General features: G+C 50.5%; 1 protein-coding gene across 1 annotated transcript; it reads left to right on the forward strand.

The window, feature by feature from the left end:
* The first annotated feature begins 285 nt into the window (after window positions 1-285).
* On the forward strand, window positions 286-6,331 carry LOC109759840 (probable beta-D-xylosidase 2). The gene is made up of 3 exons (XM_020318678.3): window positions 286-713; window positions 4,038-5,379; window positions 5,505-6,331. The coding sequence occupies exons 1-3, from the start codon at window positions 324-326 to the stop codon at window positions 6,134-6,136; spliced, it is 2,364 nt and encodes a 787-aa protein (XP_020174267.1). The 5' UTR covers window positions 286-323; the 3' UTR covers window positions 6,137-6,331.
* The last annotated feature ends 6,632 nt before the right edge of the window (window positions 6,332-12,963 follow it).

The following is a 12,963-nucleotide window of genomic DNA, read 5'->3' on the forward strand; positions in this document are numbered from 1 at the left end:
AGAAAAAAAAATACTGAAGTTCTTCGGATAGCCAAATAAGCATTTTTTCCCCTCCCGAAATGGTTTTCAGAATACCTTTATTTCCCTTTTTTGCGGGTAGAATACCTTTATTTCCGTATGAAGTTAAAAAGATCATCCAAAAAACTTATGGCCAAATAACCGGTTAAATTATTTTTGGACTGCGCATATAATTAATCAACTCTGAAATACATGAAGGTGGTTGCCACTTGCATTTTGCCCTTCCGCCTGTGTTATATAATCACACGGGCTCTCCCCCTCTCCATTTCCACAAAAGACTCGCAAGAAAACCAACCACCACCACCATGCGGCGCCACCGCCTCCTCCTGCCGCTCCTCATGCTCGCCGGGGCGGCGGCGGTCGTCGCCGCGCGCCCACCGTTCGCTTGCGCGCCCGGTGGCCCGGCGACGTCGATGGCATTCTGCCGGCGGTCGCTGCCGCTGCGGGCACGCGCGCGGGACCTCGTGGCGCGGCTGACCCGGGCCGAGAAGGTGCGCCTCCTGGTGAACAACGCCGCCGGCGTGCCGCGGCTGGGAATCGCCGGTTACGAGTGGTGGTCGGAGGCGCTCCACGGCGTGTCGAACACCGGGCCTGGGGTGCGGTTCGGCGGCGCGTTCCCGGGCGCCACCGCGTTCCCGCAGGTCATCGGCACCGCCGCGTCGTTCAACGCCTCGCTCTGGGAGCTCATCGGCCGGGTACGTACATGCGTGCTCGCTCTCGTGCCGGCGCCGGCATTGCCGATGCCATTCTGCCGGCTCTCGTGCCTGAGCGCTCTCTGATGTTCCTGTTTGGTATGCGAGCATGTGAACTCTTGCTTGTCCGTGCCCCTCTCGCTGCGCACCGCGCCTGTCTCGGGCAGAGCAGTTCCTTCCTTTTCTTCTGACGGCGCTGACGATTCGCGGCACCAATCTCAAAGCAGAGTCCTACCGCGCAGAGTCACGTGGCAAGCTGCACGCATGTTGATTACCTTGCCGAGAGATCAATAACACAGAATGGACGCACAATAGGCTGATTGGTTAGATAAAGATTACTCTAACCCCCAAACAACTCTCTTATTCGTCGCTCACGAAATTCTCCCAGTTTTCAGTAAACTTAGTGTGTTGTAGGTTCAGTTTTTTGTTTTTGTTTTTGCGAATTGTGTCGTAGATTCAGCCAACTAACGAGTGTGCACTCTACTGTTGCACCGGCCAGCAAGTAGTAGTAGCATCAAGTGGTGTGGATGATTGGTAGATGGATAGGGTAGGGAGGGTACTACTGGTGTTAGCACAGTGTAATTATTTAGGCGTGGAGCCTACTACAACATGTGTGATGATGATCCAGGAAAGGCAAACAATCCGGATGCCCTTTTGCAAGTGGCTGCCTTTAACCTATTATAAGGGCACTTTAAGACAAATCTAGTGGCATTTATTCGTCTAAACTGAAAAGAAAAAAAACAAATCTAGCTTGAATTTAGTTTATGCTGCAGGACTTGGTTTCAGTTCAGCCCAGCAGCATATATGCTACACTTGCTGCCATACAGTATCATCCTCATCTAGGAGCCAAATATATTAAGTAAACACCCCAAATGTGATTGACAGATCTAGTAGAGTGTAGTGTCCAGATTTTTGTAGTACTGTAGCAGATAGGAATGAGTTGGTGGATTCCTGGTTGGCCAATGGTACAAGATGTTCCGTGCAGCCATGTGCAAGCCAGCCTAGCCACCCAGATCAGGACTACTAATCAGATCTCAGCGTGTAATTTGGGAAAGCCAGCGGCCGTGTCCGCGAAAACGGAAATAACCTAATCACTGTTGCTTTGAAAATAGATCTAATACGCGACAGTGCTAATATCTGGGGTTAGCAGCTCAGTAGTTGTTGGCTTCTTGGTGGGAAGTACTCCGCCAGTGACACTGTTGCCGCCTATCTGCTTTTCGCACAATGAATATATATGTACTACTACTGCCTTCAATCGTTTTTAAGACAATGAAGACTTCTTACTCCATATATAAACCTTTCAAATCCTGCAATTTTGATGCATCCAACGCGGCGAAAAATTTGACCTGGGGGGCGAAAATTTTCCACTCGTTGCATCCCCACGAGCAGTGTTGGACTCCCACGAACAGAGCGGCATTTCGTCGAGCATCTTGCCTGCGGCGGCGTCGACTACCTCCTCGTCGCGCAGCTAGAGCGGGTCGCGCCCGTCTTGGCCTTGACATTGACCTTGAGCCCCTTGGCCGCGAGCAGGTCGAGGCGCGCGTCGTGGGCGCCGGTCGTCTTCGCCGCCGCCGGAGACACGCTGCTCGAGCTCGGCGTGCCCGTGCTCCACGTGCGCAGCCTTGACTGCGCCCCCGTGCTCCTCGTGCGCGGCCTCGACGGCGCCCCCGTGCTCCCAGCCCCGTCGTCGCATTCGACGCCGCCGAGAAGACCTGGGCGCGGTGCTGTGGCGCCCCGGACCATGGTGCCGAGCACGCCCGTCCGGCTGCTGCTGCCTGTGCATGCCCGGCCACGCAGAGGCGGGCGCGGGCGCGGGCCGTCCCGGCCACCCCCCGGCGAGTGCGGGCGAGCTCCGCCGCGGCCACGGCCCGGCGGGCGCGGGCGAGCTCCGCCCGGGCCACGCAGATGCGGGCGCGGGTGCGGGCCGCCCCGGCCAAGCAGAGGCGGGCACGGGCGCGGGCCGCCTCGGCCACGCCAGCTCCGGCCAGCGCCACCGCTCCTCGAGCCCGGGCTGGCGCGCGACGAGCAGGGCGGCGACGGCGGCACGCTGTGAGTAGGGCGGCGCGGCGGAGCTGTGTAAGCAGAGGGCGGCGGAGGAGGCAGAGGCCGGCGTGCGGCGATGAGGCGGCCGCAACCAGCAAGGGGGCGAGTATGTGGGGAAAGCACGTGGGTGGGGACCGGGAGGAAAAGTATGAAGAGACGAGTGGGAGGCTGACAGTGGGCCATTGACACGCAAAATCTTCTCTCTCCGCCTGAGATCGCCCTGGTACCGCCGGCTCTGTTTTTGGCCAAATCTAGCGTTTTTTAAGATCGTAGGGATGTGAGTGGTGAGTTTTTCGTCCGCCGGCGTTGAAAAAGTGCCTCCGAAGGGCTTCTCGGGGAGCCCAGTGAAGATGCTCTTAAACTCTGGGATTCGAGATTAAACAATGATGTACTATGATGAAGGAGTTATTGCGTACTGGACTTGTGTCTTCTGGTCTGTGAGTCCACTGAACCACGTGCATCGTAACTTGACATGACAGGTACAGCACGTAGTACATCATCCATCCAGCTTACCCACGTGATTGGAGAGGCAAAGATATGATCCCGCGTAGATATCCGTGCCATTGCCAGCCAGATTCCTCTTGCTAGGAGAAGTATTTTTCTTTCACATTTGATAATGGCTTGGATTGCGCGGTTGTCAGCATTTTTGATTTTTTTCAAATTTCACTCCATTTTTTGAAGTAGGAGTAATAGATACGTCCCCATTATATTTCGTGCTGAATTTTAACCATAAATTTAAATAATAAAATGTTCACGCATGTCTAAAAAATTATTGAAAACTATGTTTAAATACGAATTCAAGGATATTATTTTTGTTGACATGTATTAATATTTTGTTAGTTAATTCTTTGATTAGAATTTAACACAAATTACCAATAAACCGGAGCGGAGGTAGTAATACTCAGTACCATTCTTTCTTTGCCACAATTTTCGAGCAAAAGACACAAATTTGACCGCAGGGTGAAACTATTCACAAATCAAACTGATTTTAAAAGTATTTCATCCAGCTAACCCTTAATGTGCAGCGCCTGATAGCAAGGCGCTTCACTCTATCTACTGTGCCGCGCCTAACACTCAGGCGCCACATGCTCGACAGCTAGGTGTTGCACTACACTGTGCAGTGCCTAGCTGTACGGAGCTGCACAGGGCGCTGTAAAAAAGATCAAGGCGTGAAATATTTTTAAAAATAGTTTGATTTGTGAAATACTTTTGCTTCGAGGTCAAATTTATCAATTTTGCCACAATTTTCGTGTTAACATACGTATACGCACATCATGCATGCAGGCGGTGTCAGACGAGGGGCGAGCGATGTACAACGGCGGTCAGGCGGGCTTGACCTTCTGGAGCCCCAACGTGAACATCTTCCGCGACCCGCGGTGGGGCCGCGGCCAGGAGACGCCAGGCGAGGACCCCGCCGTCTCCGGCCGCTACGCCGCCGCCTATGTCCGCGGCCTCCAGCAGCCCTACGGGGGCGGAGGTCGCCACGGCGGCCACACGCGTCTCAAGACCGCCGCCTGCTGCAAACACTTCACGGCCTACGACCTCGACAGCTGGTCCGGCACCGACCGCTTCCACTTCAACGCCATCGTCACGCCGCAGGACCTCGAGGACACCTTCAACGTCCCCTTCCGCTCCTGCGTCGTCGACGGCCGCGCTGCCAGCGTCATGTGCTCCTACAACCAGGTCAACGGCGTGCCCACCTGCGCCGACGAGTCCTTCCTCCGCGGCACCATCAGGGGCAAGTGGCACCTCGAGGGGTACATCGTCTCCGACTGCGACTCCGTCGACGTCTTCTACCGCGACCAGCACTACACCAGGACCCACGAGGACGCCGTCGCCGCCACGCTCCGGGCTGGCCTCGACCTCGACTGCGGCCCCTTCCTGGCTGTGTACACCGAGGGCGCCGTCTCGCAGCGGAAGGTGACCGACGCCGACATTGACGCCGCTGTCACCAACACCGTCATCGTGCAGATGCGCCTCGGGATGTACGACGGCGACCTGGCCACGCAGCCGTTCGGCCACCTCGGTCCGCAGCACGTGTGCACGCCCGCGCACCAAGAGCTGGCGCTGGAGGCGGCGAGGCAGAGCGTGGTGCTCCTCAAGAACGACGGCACTGCGCTGCCGCTCTCACGAGCCGCGCACCACACAGTCGCCGTCGTCGGCCCGCACTCCCAGGCCACCGTGGCCATGATCGGGAACTACGCCGGTCAGCCGTGCCGGTACACCACGCCGCTGCAGGGCATCGGCAGGTACGTGAAGACCACATTACATCAGGCGGGCTGCACCGACGTGGCATGCCAAGGCGGCAACCAGCCGATCGCCGCTGCCGTCGACGCGGCCCGCCGTGCTGACGCCACCATCGTCGTCGTTGGCCTCGATCAGAAGGTCGAGGCCGAGGGCCTGGACCGGACAAGCCTGCTCCTTCCTGGTCGCCAGGCGGAGCTCGTCTCCGCGGTGGCGAAGGCCTCCAAAGGGCCGGTGATCCTCGTCCTCATGTCCGGCGGGCCCGTCGACATTGCTTTCGCGCAGAAGGACCGGAAGATCGCTGGCATCCTGTGGGCAGGGTACCCCGGCCAGGCCGGCGGGCAGGCGATCGCCGATGTAATCTTCGGTCACCACAACCCAGGTATGTACACTTCGACAGTCTCTATTTTAATGATTCAAGTCGGGATCGAATTTCAGATGACAAAATTTACCAAAAATTGAAGCAAGGAAACGAGTTTGATAGGTTTTGGATTGGAATTGGTGCAGGAGGGAAGCTGCCGGTGACATGGTACCCACAGGATTACCTGCAGAAGGCGCCGATGACAAACATGGCGATGCGGGCCGACCCGGCGAGGGGGTACCCCGGACGGACGTATCGGTTCTACACTGGCCCGACCATCCACCCGTTCGGGCACGGCCTCAGCTACACCAAGTTCACCCACACGCTCGCGCACGCGCCGGCGCAGCTCACCGTCCAGCTTGCCGGCCACCACGCCGCCGCCGCCGCCTCCTCCCTCAACACAACGAAGCATCTTGGCCATGCCGCTGCCGATGTGCGTGTCTCGCACGCGCGGTGCAAGGGCCTGAGCATCCCGGTCCACGTGGACGTGAAGAACGTCGGAGACCGGGACGGCGCGCATACGGTGCTCGTGTACGCGTCCCCTCCGGCTGCGGCCGCCGCGGCCCACGGCGCGCCCGCTCGTCAGCTGGTTGCGTTCGAGAAGGTGCACGTTCCCGCCGGCGGCGTGGCCCGCGTCGAGATGGGCCTCGACGTCTGCAACGAACTCAGCGTGGCCGGCCGGGACGGGGTCCGAAGGATCCCCGTGGGCGAGCACACGCTGACGATCGGCGAGCTAACCCACTTGCTCACGCTGGGGGTCGAACAACTAGCAGTGTAGTGGCTAAGGATTCAGACATTAGCCATGGATGTCAACAACAAGTGTTGGATAGTTGGGAATTGGATTTTCATGGTGCCAGCTACTGTCTCCGCAAAGGTGGAGAGAGGGATTAGAACTGCACCTGATTACTAAAATTGTTCTACGCACTGCAAACGATTGTGAAACTGGAAGCAATACAAAGAATCATTGTTTCTACCTCTCGGGTGTGAAATTGTCTCCATGTATTCCTGAATCTTGCTTCTACTTTGATTGGTCCATAACCATGCGCTTCACCACTGTCAAGGCCCGAGTGCCACTGTACTGGTTTCCTGTACAAACTTGCAACCGGGGCAGGGAGCCGGACATTCTAAAGCTCATCTCCAACGGAAACCTCAAAACGGCCGTAAACATGCCAACCGAGTTGTCTGGATGATGCGAGCCATCCATCACGGTACCCTATTGGTCCATGAAGTTATTCGCTTGTCCGAAATCAAGCAAACCAGACGCAAACCAGGGGAGATTTGCGGGCGTCTGGACCGCCATCACGTACGCCGACACCTTGGTTCCACCCAAAAAGATCTCCCGCGCGGCCGCAACTCCGCTCCCCACGCCATATTAATGCCGGTCCACAGCGGACACCACTGGTCACTAGAGCCGTCACCGAAGCTCTGGGCCGGCCGAGAGTGCCGCGTCTCAGTCTTCACATATGTTCAATGTGGTGAGAGGGGCAGGGAACAAAGTGAAGAAGAAAGAGAGGGAAGGAAGAGGACATATGGCGTGGGGAAGGAGGTCCCGGCGGCGACGGCAGCTTACGGAGATCGGGAGGAGCGCGGGGTAGGCTCTTCGGAGGAGCTCCGTGGCAGCCCTTGCAGTTGCCTGGGTGGGCACGAACCCTCCCCTGGTGGATGTATGCAACGTCTTAGGCGTCGGCGGTTCCTCAGGCCCTAGATGGGCTCAGAGGGCCTGAGCAAGCCACGCCGGATGGTAGGGGAGCTGCAGTTGGTGGGGGAGGCTAGGAGCTGCCTGATCTGGATTGAATGGTCTAGATCGACGGTGCAGATCGTGGGACAAGGGTTTCAGGTGGGGGAGCTTAGATCTGAGAGGGAGAGGGAAGTGGCTAGAGTGGATGTTGTGGTAGGAAGGGGAGGGTTTCTCTCCTAAAATTTAAGGATTTGCCTCAGTAAGAAGAGAGGGTTTTGCCTTAAATACCGGGGGTAGAGGACTAGGTGCTACGGGTGGGGTTTATAATGGAGGAAAGGGAGCTGCCTTCTTAGCAGTTTTAATAGCAATTTATTTAATTGTTTAACCTGTTGTAGCGCCCTAATATTTAACTGTTCGGGCATCAAATGAATTATAAATAACATGGAACTTTATATGTGCCCCCTCTATACTATAACGAGGCCACACAAAATAACTCGTTCAATTCGAATTTTTTTAACTAGTGAACTTGGAAATATCTTCATTCACTTAAATGAATGGGTTTGAGCTACAAGTGCTAGCCAGGGTTGTGCTAAAATCGTGATATTATCTGGTTAGCTTTCAAATATCACAAAAAGTGTGCAATATGATCCTTCGGGGGTGAGTCTCGGACTAGAACATCAAAAGGGAGAAGGGAATTATTTATTGACCATTTAAAAAGTGGAGAAATAAAATATTCAAATTAATTAATGTAATATGATGCTGATGCAATGTTGATGAGATGTGATTTCTACTATGCAACTTTCTTCTTATAGACTTTGTTGGGCCTTCAAACGCAGATTTTTGTAGAATAGTAGCAAATTCCCCTCAAATGAATGACCTAAATTTTATCAATCCGTGGGAGGTGTGCTACTTGTGAGCTGCGTTGGGATTTTTCCCGAAGAGGAGGGGAGATGCAGTATAGTAGAGATAAGTATTTCCCTCTGTGAGAACCAAGGTTTATCGAACCAATAGAAGAACCACGCAAATTCCCGTCTTCAGCACCTATACACATAAAAGCAAATAATTGCACCCAACGTGGGCAAGAGGGTTGTCAATCTCCTTGAACTCGTTACTTGCAAGGATCAAATCTTGTATAGGTAGATGGATAAATTGCAAAATAAATAAATTGCAGCAAAGTATTTTTGAATTTTATAATATGGTTGAAGTAGACCCGGGGGCCATAGTTTTCACTAGAGTCTTCTCTCTCGAACACATAGTATACGATGGGTGAACAAATTACTGTTGGGAAATTGATAGAAAAACGCATAGTTATGACATATTCATGGCAATGATCATGCATATAGGAATCACGTTCGAGATAAGTAGACCTTTAAGATTTTCAATACCCATGTTTCCCGAAGCGATACTCCTGCATGCATCTACTACTATTACTCCACCAATCGACCGTTATCCAGCATGGATCTATGGTATTAAGTTCACAATAAATGGAGTAACGCCTTAAGCAAGATGACATGATGTAGACAAAGTAAACCCAATCAATATGAATAAACCCCGTCATTTTATCCTTAATGACAACAATACAAATATGTGTCTTGTCTCCTACTATGTCACTGGGATATAGAGCACTGCAGGATTGAACCCATTACAAAGCACCTCTCCCACTGAAGATAAATCAATCTAGTTGGCCAAACCAAACGGATAGACCGGAGAGAAATACAAAGCTGTAACAATCATGCATAATAAAGTTCGGAAAAGACTCAATTACTTTCATTGAATAATCTGATCATAAATCCACAATTCACTGGATCACAACAAACACACCGCAAAAGAAGATTACATCGGATAGAACTCCATGAAGATCGAGGAGCATATGGTATTGAAGATCAAAGAGAGAGAAAAAGCCATCTAGCTACTAGCTATGGACCCGTAAGTCTGTGGTGAACTACTCATGTATCATCAGAAGGCAACAAGAATGATGTAGAAGCCCTCCATGATCGATTCCCCCTCCGGCAAAGTGCAGGAAAAGGCCTCCAGTTGGGATCGCGAAAGAACAGAAGATTGCGGTGGCGGAAAAGGAATTTCGGGTGGCTCTCTATTGGTTTGGGAATATTTGGAAATTTAAAAGAGGTGGAATTAGGTCAAGGAGTGCTATAGGGGGCCCACGAGTTCAGGGGGCGCACCCGGTGAGCTCGTGGCTCTCCCTTAGCTCTCCCGGCCTTGTCCCGAACCTTCTAGGGTCCCTTTGGTCCAAAAAAATCACTGTAAAGTTTTATTGTGGTTGGACTTCGTCGGGTACTGATTTTCTGAAAAGCCAAAAACAAGCAAAAACAGGAACTGGCACTGGGCATTAGGTTAATAGGTTAGTCCCAAAAAATGATATAAAATATCATATAAATGCATATAAAGCATCCAAGATTGATAATATAATAGCATGAAACAATAAAAAAATTATAGATACGTTGGAGACGTATCAAGCATCCCCAAGCTTAATTTTGGTGTTGTCCTATGGTGCCTTCCATGCCACGCACACGTGGGGGATTCCCGATATAGGGTGTTGCAACATGTTCATGATTCTCTTATAGTGGGTTGCGAGAGTGACAGAAGCTTAAACCTAAGTAAGGGGGTTGTTGCGCATGGGAGTAAAGAGGACACGTTACTTAATGCTATGATTGGGGTTTATCTTAATGATCTTTAGTAGTTGCGGATGTTTGCTAGAGTTTCAATCATAAGTTAATATGATCTAAGTACGGAAAGTATGTTAGCTCATGCCTCTCCCTCATATAAATTGCAATAATGATTACTGATCTAATTATCAATTGTCTAGGATAATTTCACAAATCCTACCACCACTTATCCACACTCGCTATACTAACTTAGTTGTTTTATTAAAACAACACCTAACTTTTATTTTTCACGTTATTTATTATCTTGCAAACCTATCCGACTACACCTACAAAGTACATCTAGTTTTATTACTTGTTTCTAGATAAAGTAAACATTGGTGTATGTAGAGTTGTATCAGTGGTCGATAGAACTTGAAGAGATAAATTCTACCTTTATTTTCTTGTTGGGTTCGACACTCTTACTTATTGAAAAAGGCAAGACGGTGGGGGATGGGGCGCCGTTGCGGTGAGCTCCGCATCTAGGTCATGAGCGTGAGCGGCGAGGCGACGTCGCTGGCGCGTGAGTGAAGCAGCATCGTGAGCTTGGGCAAAGAGAGATGTGATACGTCTCCAATGTATCTATAATTTTTGATTGTTCCATGCTATTATATTATCTGTTTTGGATGTTTAATGGGCTTTATTATACACTTTTATATTATTTTTGGGACTAACTTACTAACCAAAGGCCCAGTGCAAATTGCTGTTTTTTTTGCCTATTTCAGTGTTTCGCAGAAAAGGAATATCAAACGGAATGAAACCTTCGGGAGAGTGATTTTTGGAACAAACGCAATCCAGGAGACTTGGAGTGGACGTCAAGAAAGAAACGAGGAGGCCACGAGGCAGGAGGGCGTGCCCAGGGGGGTAGGCGCGCCCCCCACCCTCGTAGGACCCTCGTGGCTCCCCTGACCGACTTCTTTCGCCTATATATACTCATATACCCCGGAAACATCAGAGAGCACCACGAAACCCTATTTCCACCGCCGCAACCTTCTGTACCCGTGAGATCCCATCTTGGGGCCTTTTCTGGCGGTCCGCCGGGGGGGGGGGGGGGGGGAGGGGATCGATCACGGAGGGCTTCTACATCAACACCATAGCCTCTCCGATGATGTGTGAGTAGTTTACCACAGACCTTTGGGTCCATAGTTATTAGCTAGATGGCTTCTTCTCTCTCTTTGGATCTCAATACAAAGTTCTCCTCGATCTTCTTGGAGATCTATTCGATGTAATTCTTTTTGCGGTGTGTTTGTCGAGATCCGATGAATTGTGGGTTTATGATCAAGATTATCTATGAACAATATTTGAATCTCCTCTGAGTTCTTTTATGTATGATTTGTTATCTTTGCAAGTCTCTTCGAATTATCAGTTTGGTTTGGCCTACTAGATTGATCTTTCTTGCCATGGGAGAAGTGCCTAGCTTTGGGTTCAATCTTGCGGTGTCCTTTCCCAGTGACAGCAGGGGCAGCAAGGCACGTATTGTATTGTTGCCATCGAGGATAAAAAGATGGGGTTTATATCATATTGCTTGAGTTTATCCCTCTACATCATGCTCTAGATGCATGCTGGATAGCGGTCGATGTGTGGAGTAATAGTAGTAGATGCAGAATCATTTCGGTCTACTTGTCACGGACGTGATGCCTATATACAGGATCATGCCTAAATATTCTCATAACTACGCACTTTTCTATCAATTGCTCGACAGTAATTTGTTCACCCACTAGTGAAACCTATGGCCCCCGGGTCTATTTTCCATCATATAAGTTTCCAATCTATTTTACTTTGCAATCTTTACTTTCAATCTATATCATAAAAAATACCAAAAATATTTATCTTATTATCTCTATCAGATCTCACTTTTGCAAGTGGCCGTGAAGGGATTGACAACTCCTTTATCGTGTTGGTTGCAAGGTTCTTATTTGTTTGTGTAGGTACGAGGCGACTTGCGTGTAGTCTCCTACTGGATTGATACTTATGCTACTTTGCTGCATCACCCTTTCCTCTTCAAGGGAAAACCAACGCAGTGCTCAAGAGGTAGCAAGATGCTGCTTCTCTCGTCTCACGTGGTGATTGCCAATGGGTGAAAAAATTGGGGTGATTGTGCGACTCACGTGATAGCCATTGAACGGCTCATGAGGGCACATGGATCTAAGGTTGTGTTGGTTGACCGGCGCGTAGCATCTCACTACCTATAATGGGTACAAGTTACATGTATTTTCTATAGTAAAAAAGCTAGCTCCTTTGCACGTGTGGAGTCAATTGAAGACAAATGAAAAACATACTAATGGAATGCAAGTCTATGAGAGTCCTATTATGGATCCTCTGACCTTTAGCTTGAATGGTCGTGTTTCTATATAATAATTAGGTCTTTCTTCTGAGCTCTTCTATTACGGTAGAAAAATCAAACCTATGATTCTCAAAGAATGGGTAAAAAGAATTCAAGGCAGGGGGCCTACACTCTCTAACTACCTATACTACGCCCCATTGATTGGAAACCATGGGGAAATGATCCCATAAAACCAGTTAGCTCAGTGAAGACAGTGATTTGGTAGACCAGTTCCAACTGCTGTGACAATTGTATGTCTGGTTGGAGCGGCTAGGTATTTAAACATGAGGACACACAGTCCCAAACACACAGTCCTCATCGTATTCTCCTTGAGCTATGTTCACACAGACCTCGCCCAATCACTCGTGGTAAGTCTTCAGGTGACTTCCAAACCTTCACAAACTTGGTCACTCGGCGATCCACAATTTCCTCTTGGATGCTCTAGACCATGATGCCTAACCGCGTGGAAGATGCACAGTCTTCAAAGGTAACAAGCGTCGGATCCACATAGGATCAATCTCTTCAGTGATGCTCAATCACTTTGGGTTTGTCGGTGTTTGGGTTTGGGTTTTCCTCACTTGATGATTTTCACTCAAAGTCCTCGGAGGATGGGATTCTCTCAATGACAAGTGTCAGTTTCTCTCGGAGCAGCCAACCAGCTAGTGGTTGTAGGGGGCGGCTATTTATAGCCTAGGGAGTAGCCCGACATGATAAGACATAAATGCCCTTCAATGATATGATCGTTAGGTGGAGAGGATATTTTGGTAAAGCTGGCGCATAGCATAGCAACGGTCGGAAATTTGAGGTTCAAATTCCCCAGGGCTATCATATTCCTCACTTGTAGGCAATCCGCACTGGCGAATTCCTAACTCCTCAGTCAGAACAAATTCCTCAGAGACCAGAAGAACTTCGTCTTTGTCACTGAAGAAATTGACTGAACTGTA

Source organism: Aegilops tauschii, chromosome 4 (genome assembly GCF_002575655.3).
Source record: "Aegilops tauschii subsp. strangulata cultivar AL8/78 chromosome 4, Aet v6.0, whole genome shotgun sequence".
Taxonomy (NCBI): domain Eukaryota; kingdom Viridiplantae; phylum Streptophyta; class Magnoliopsida; order Poales; family Poaceae; genus Aegilops; species Aegilops tauschii.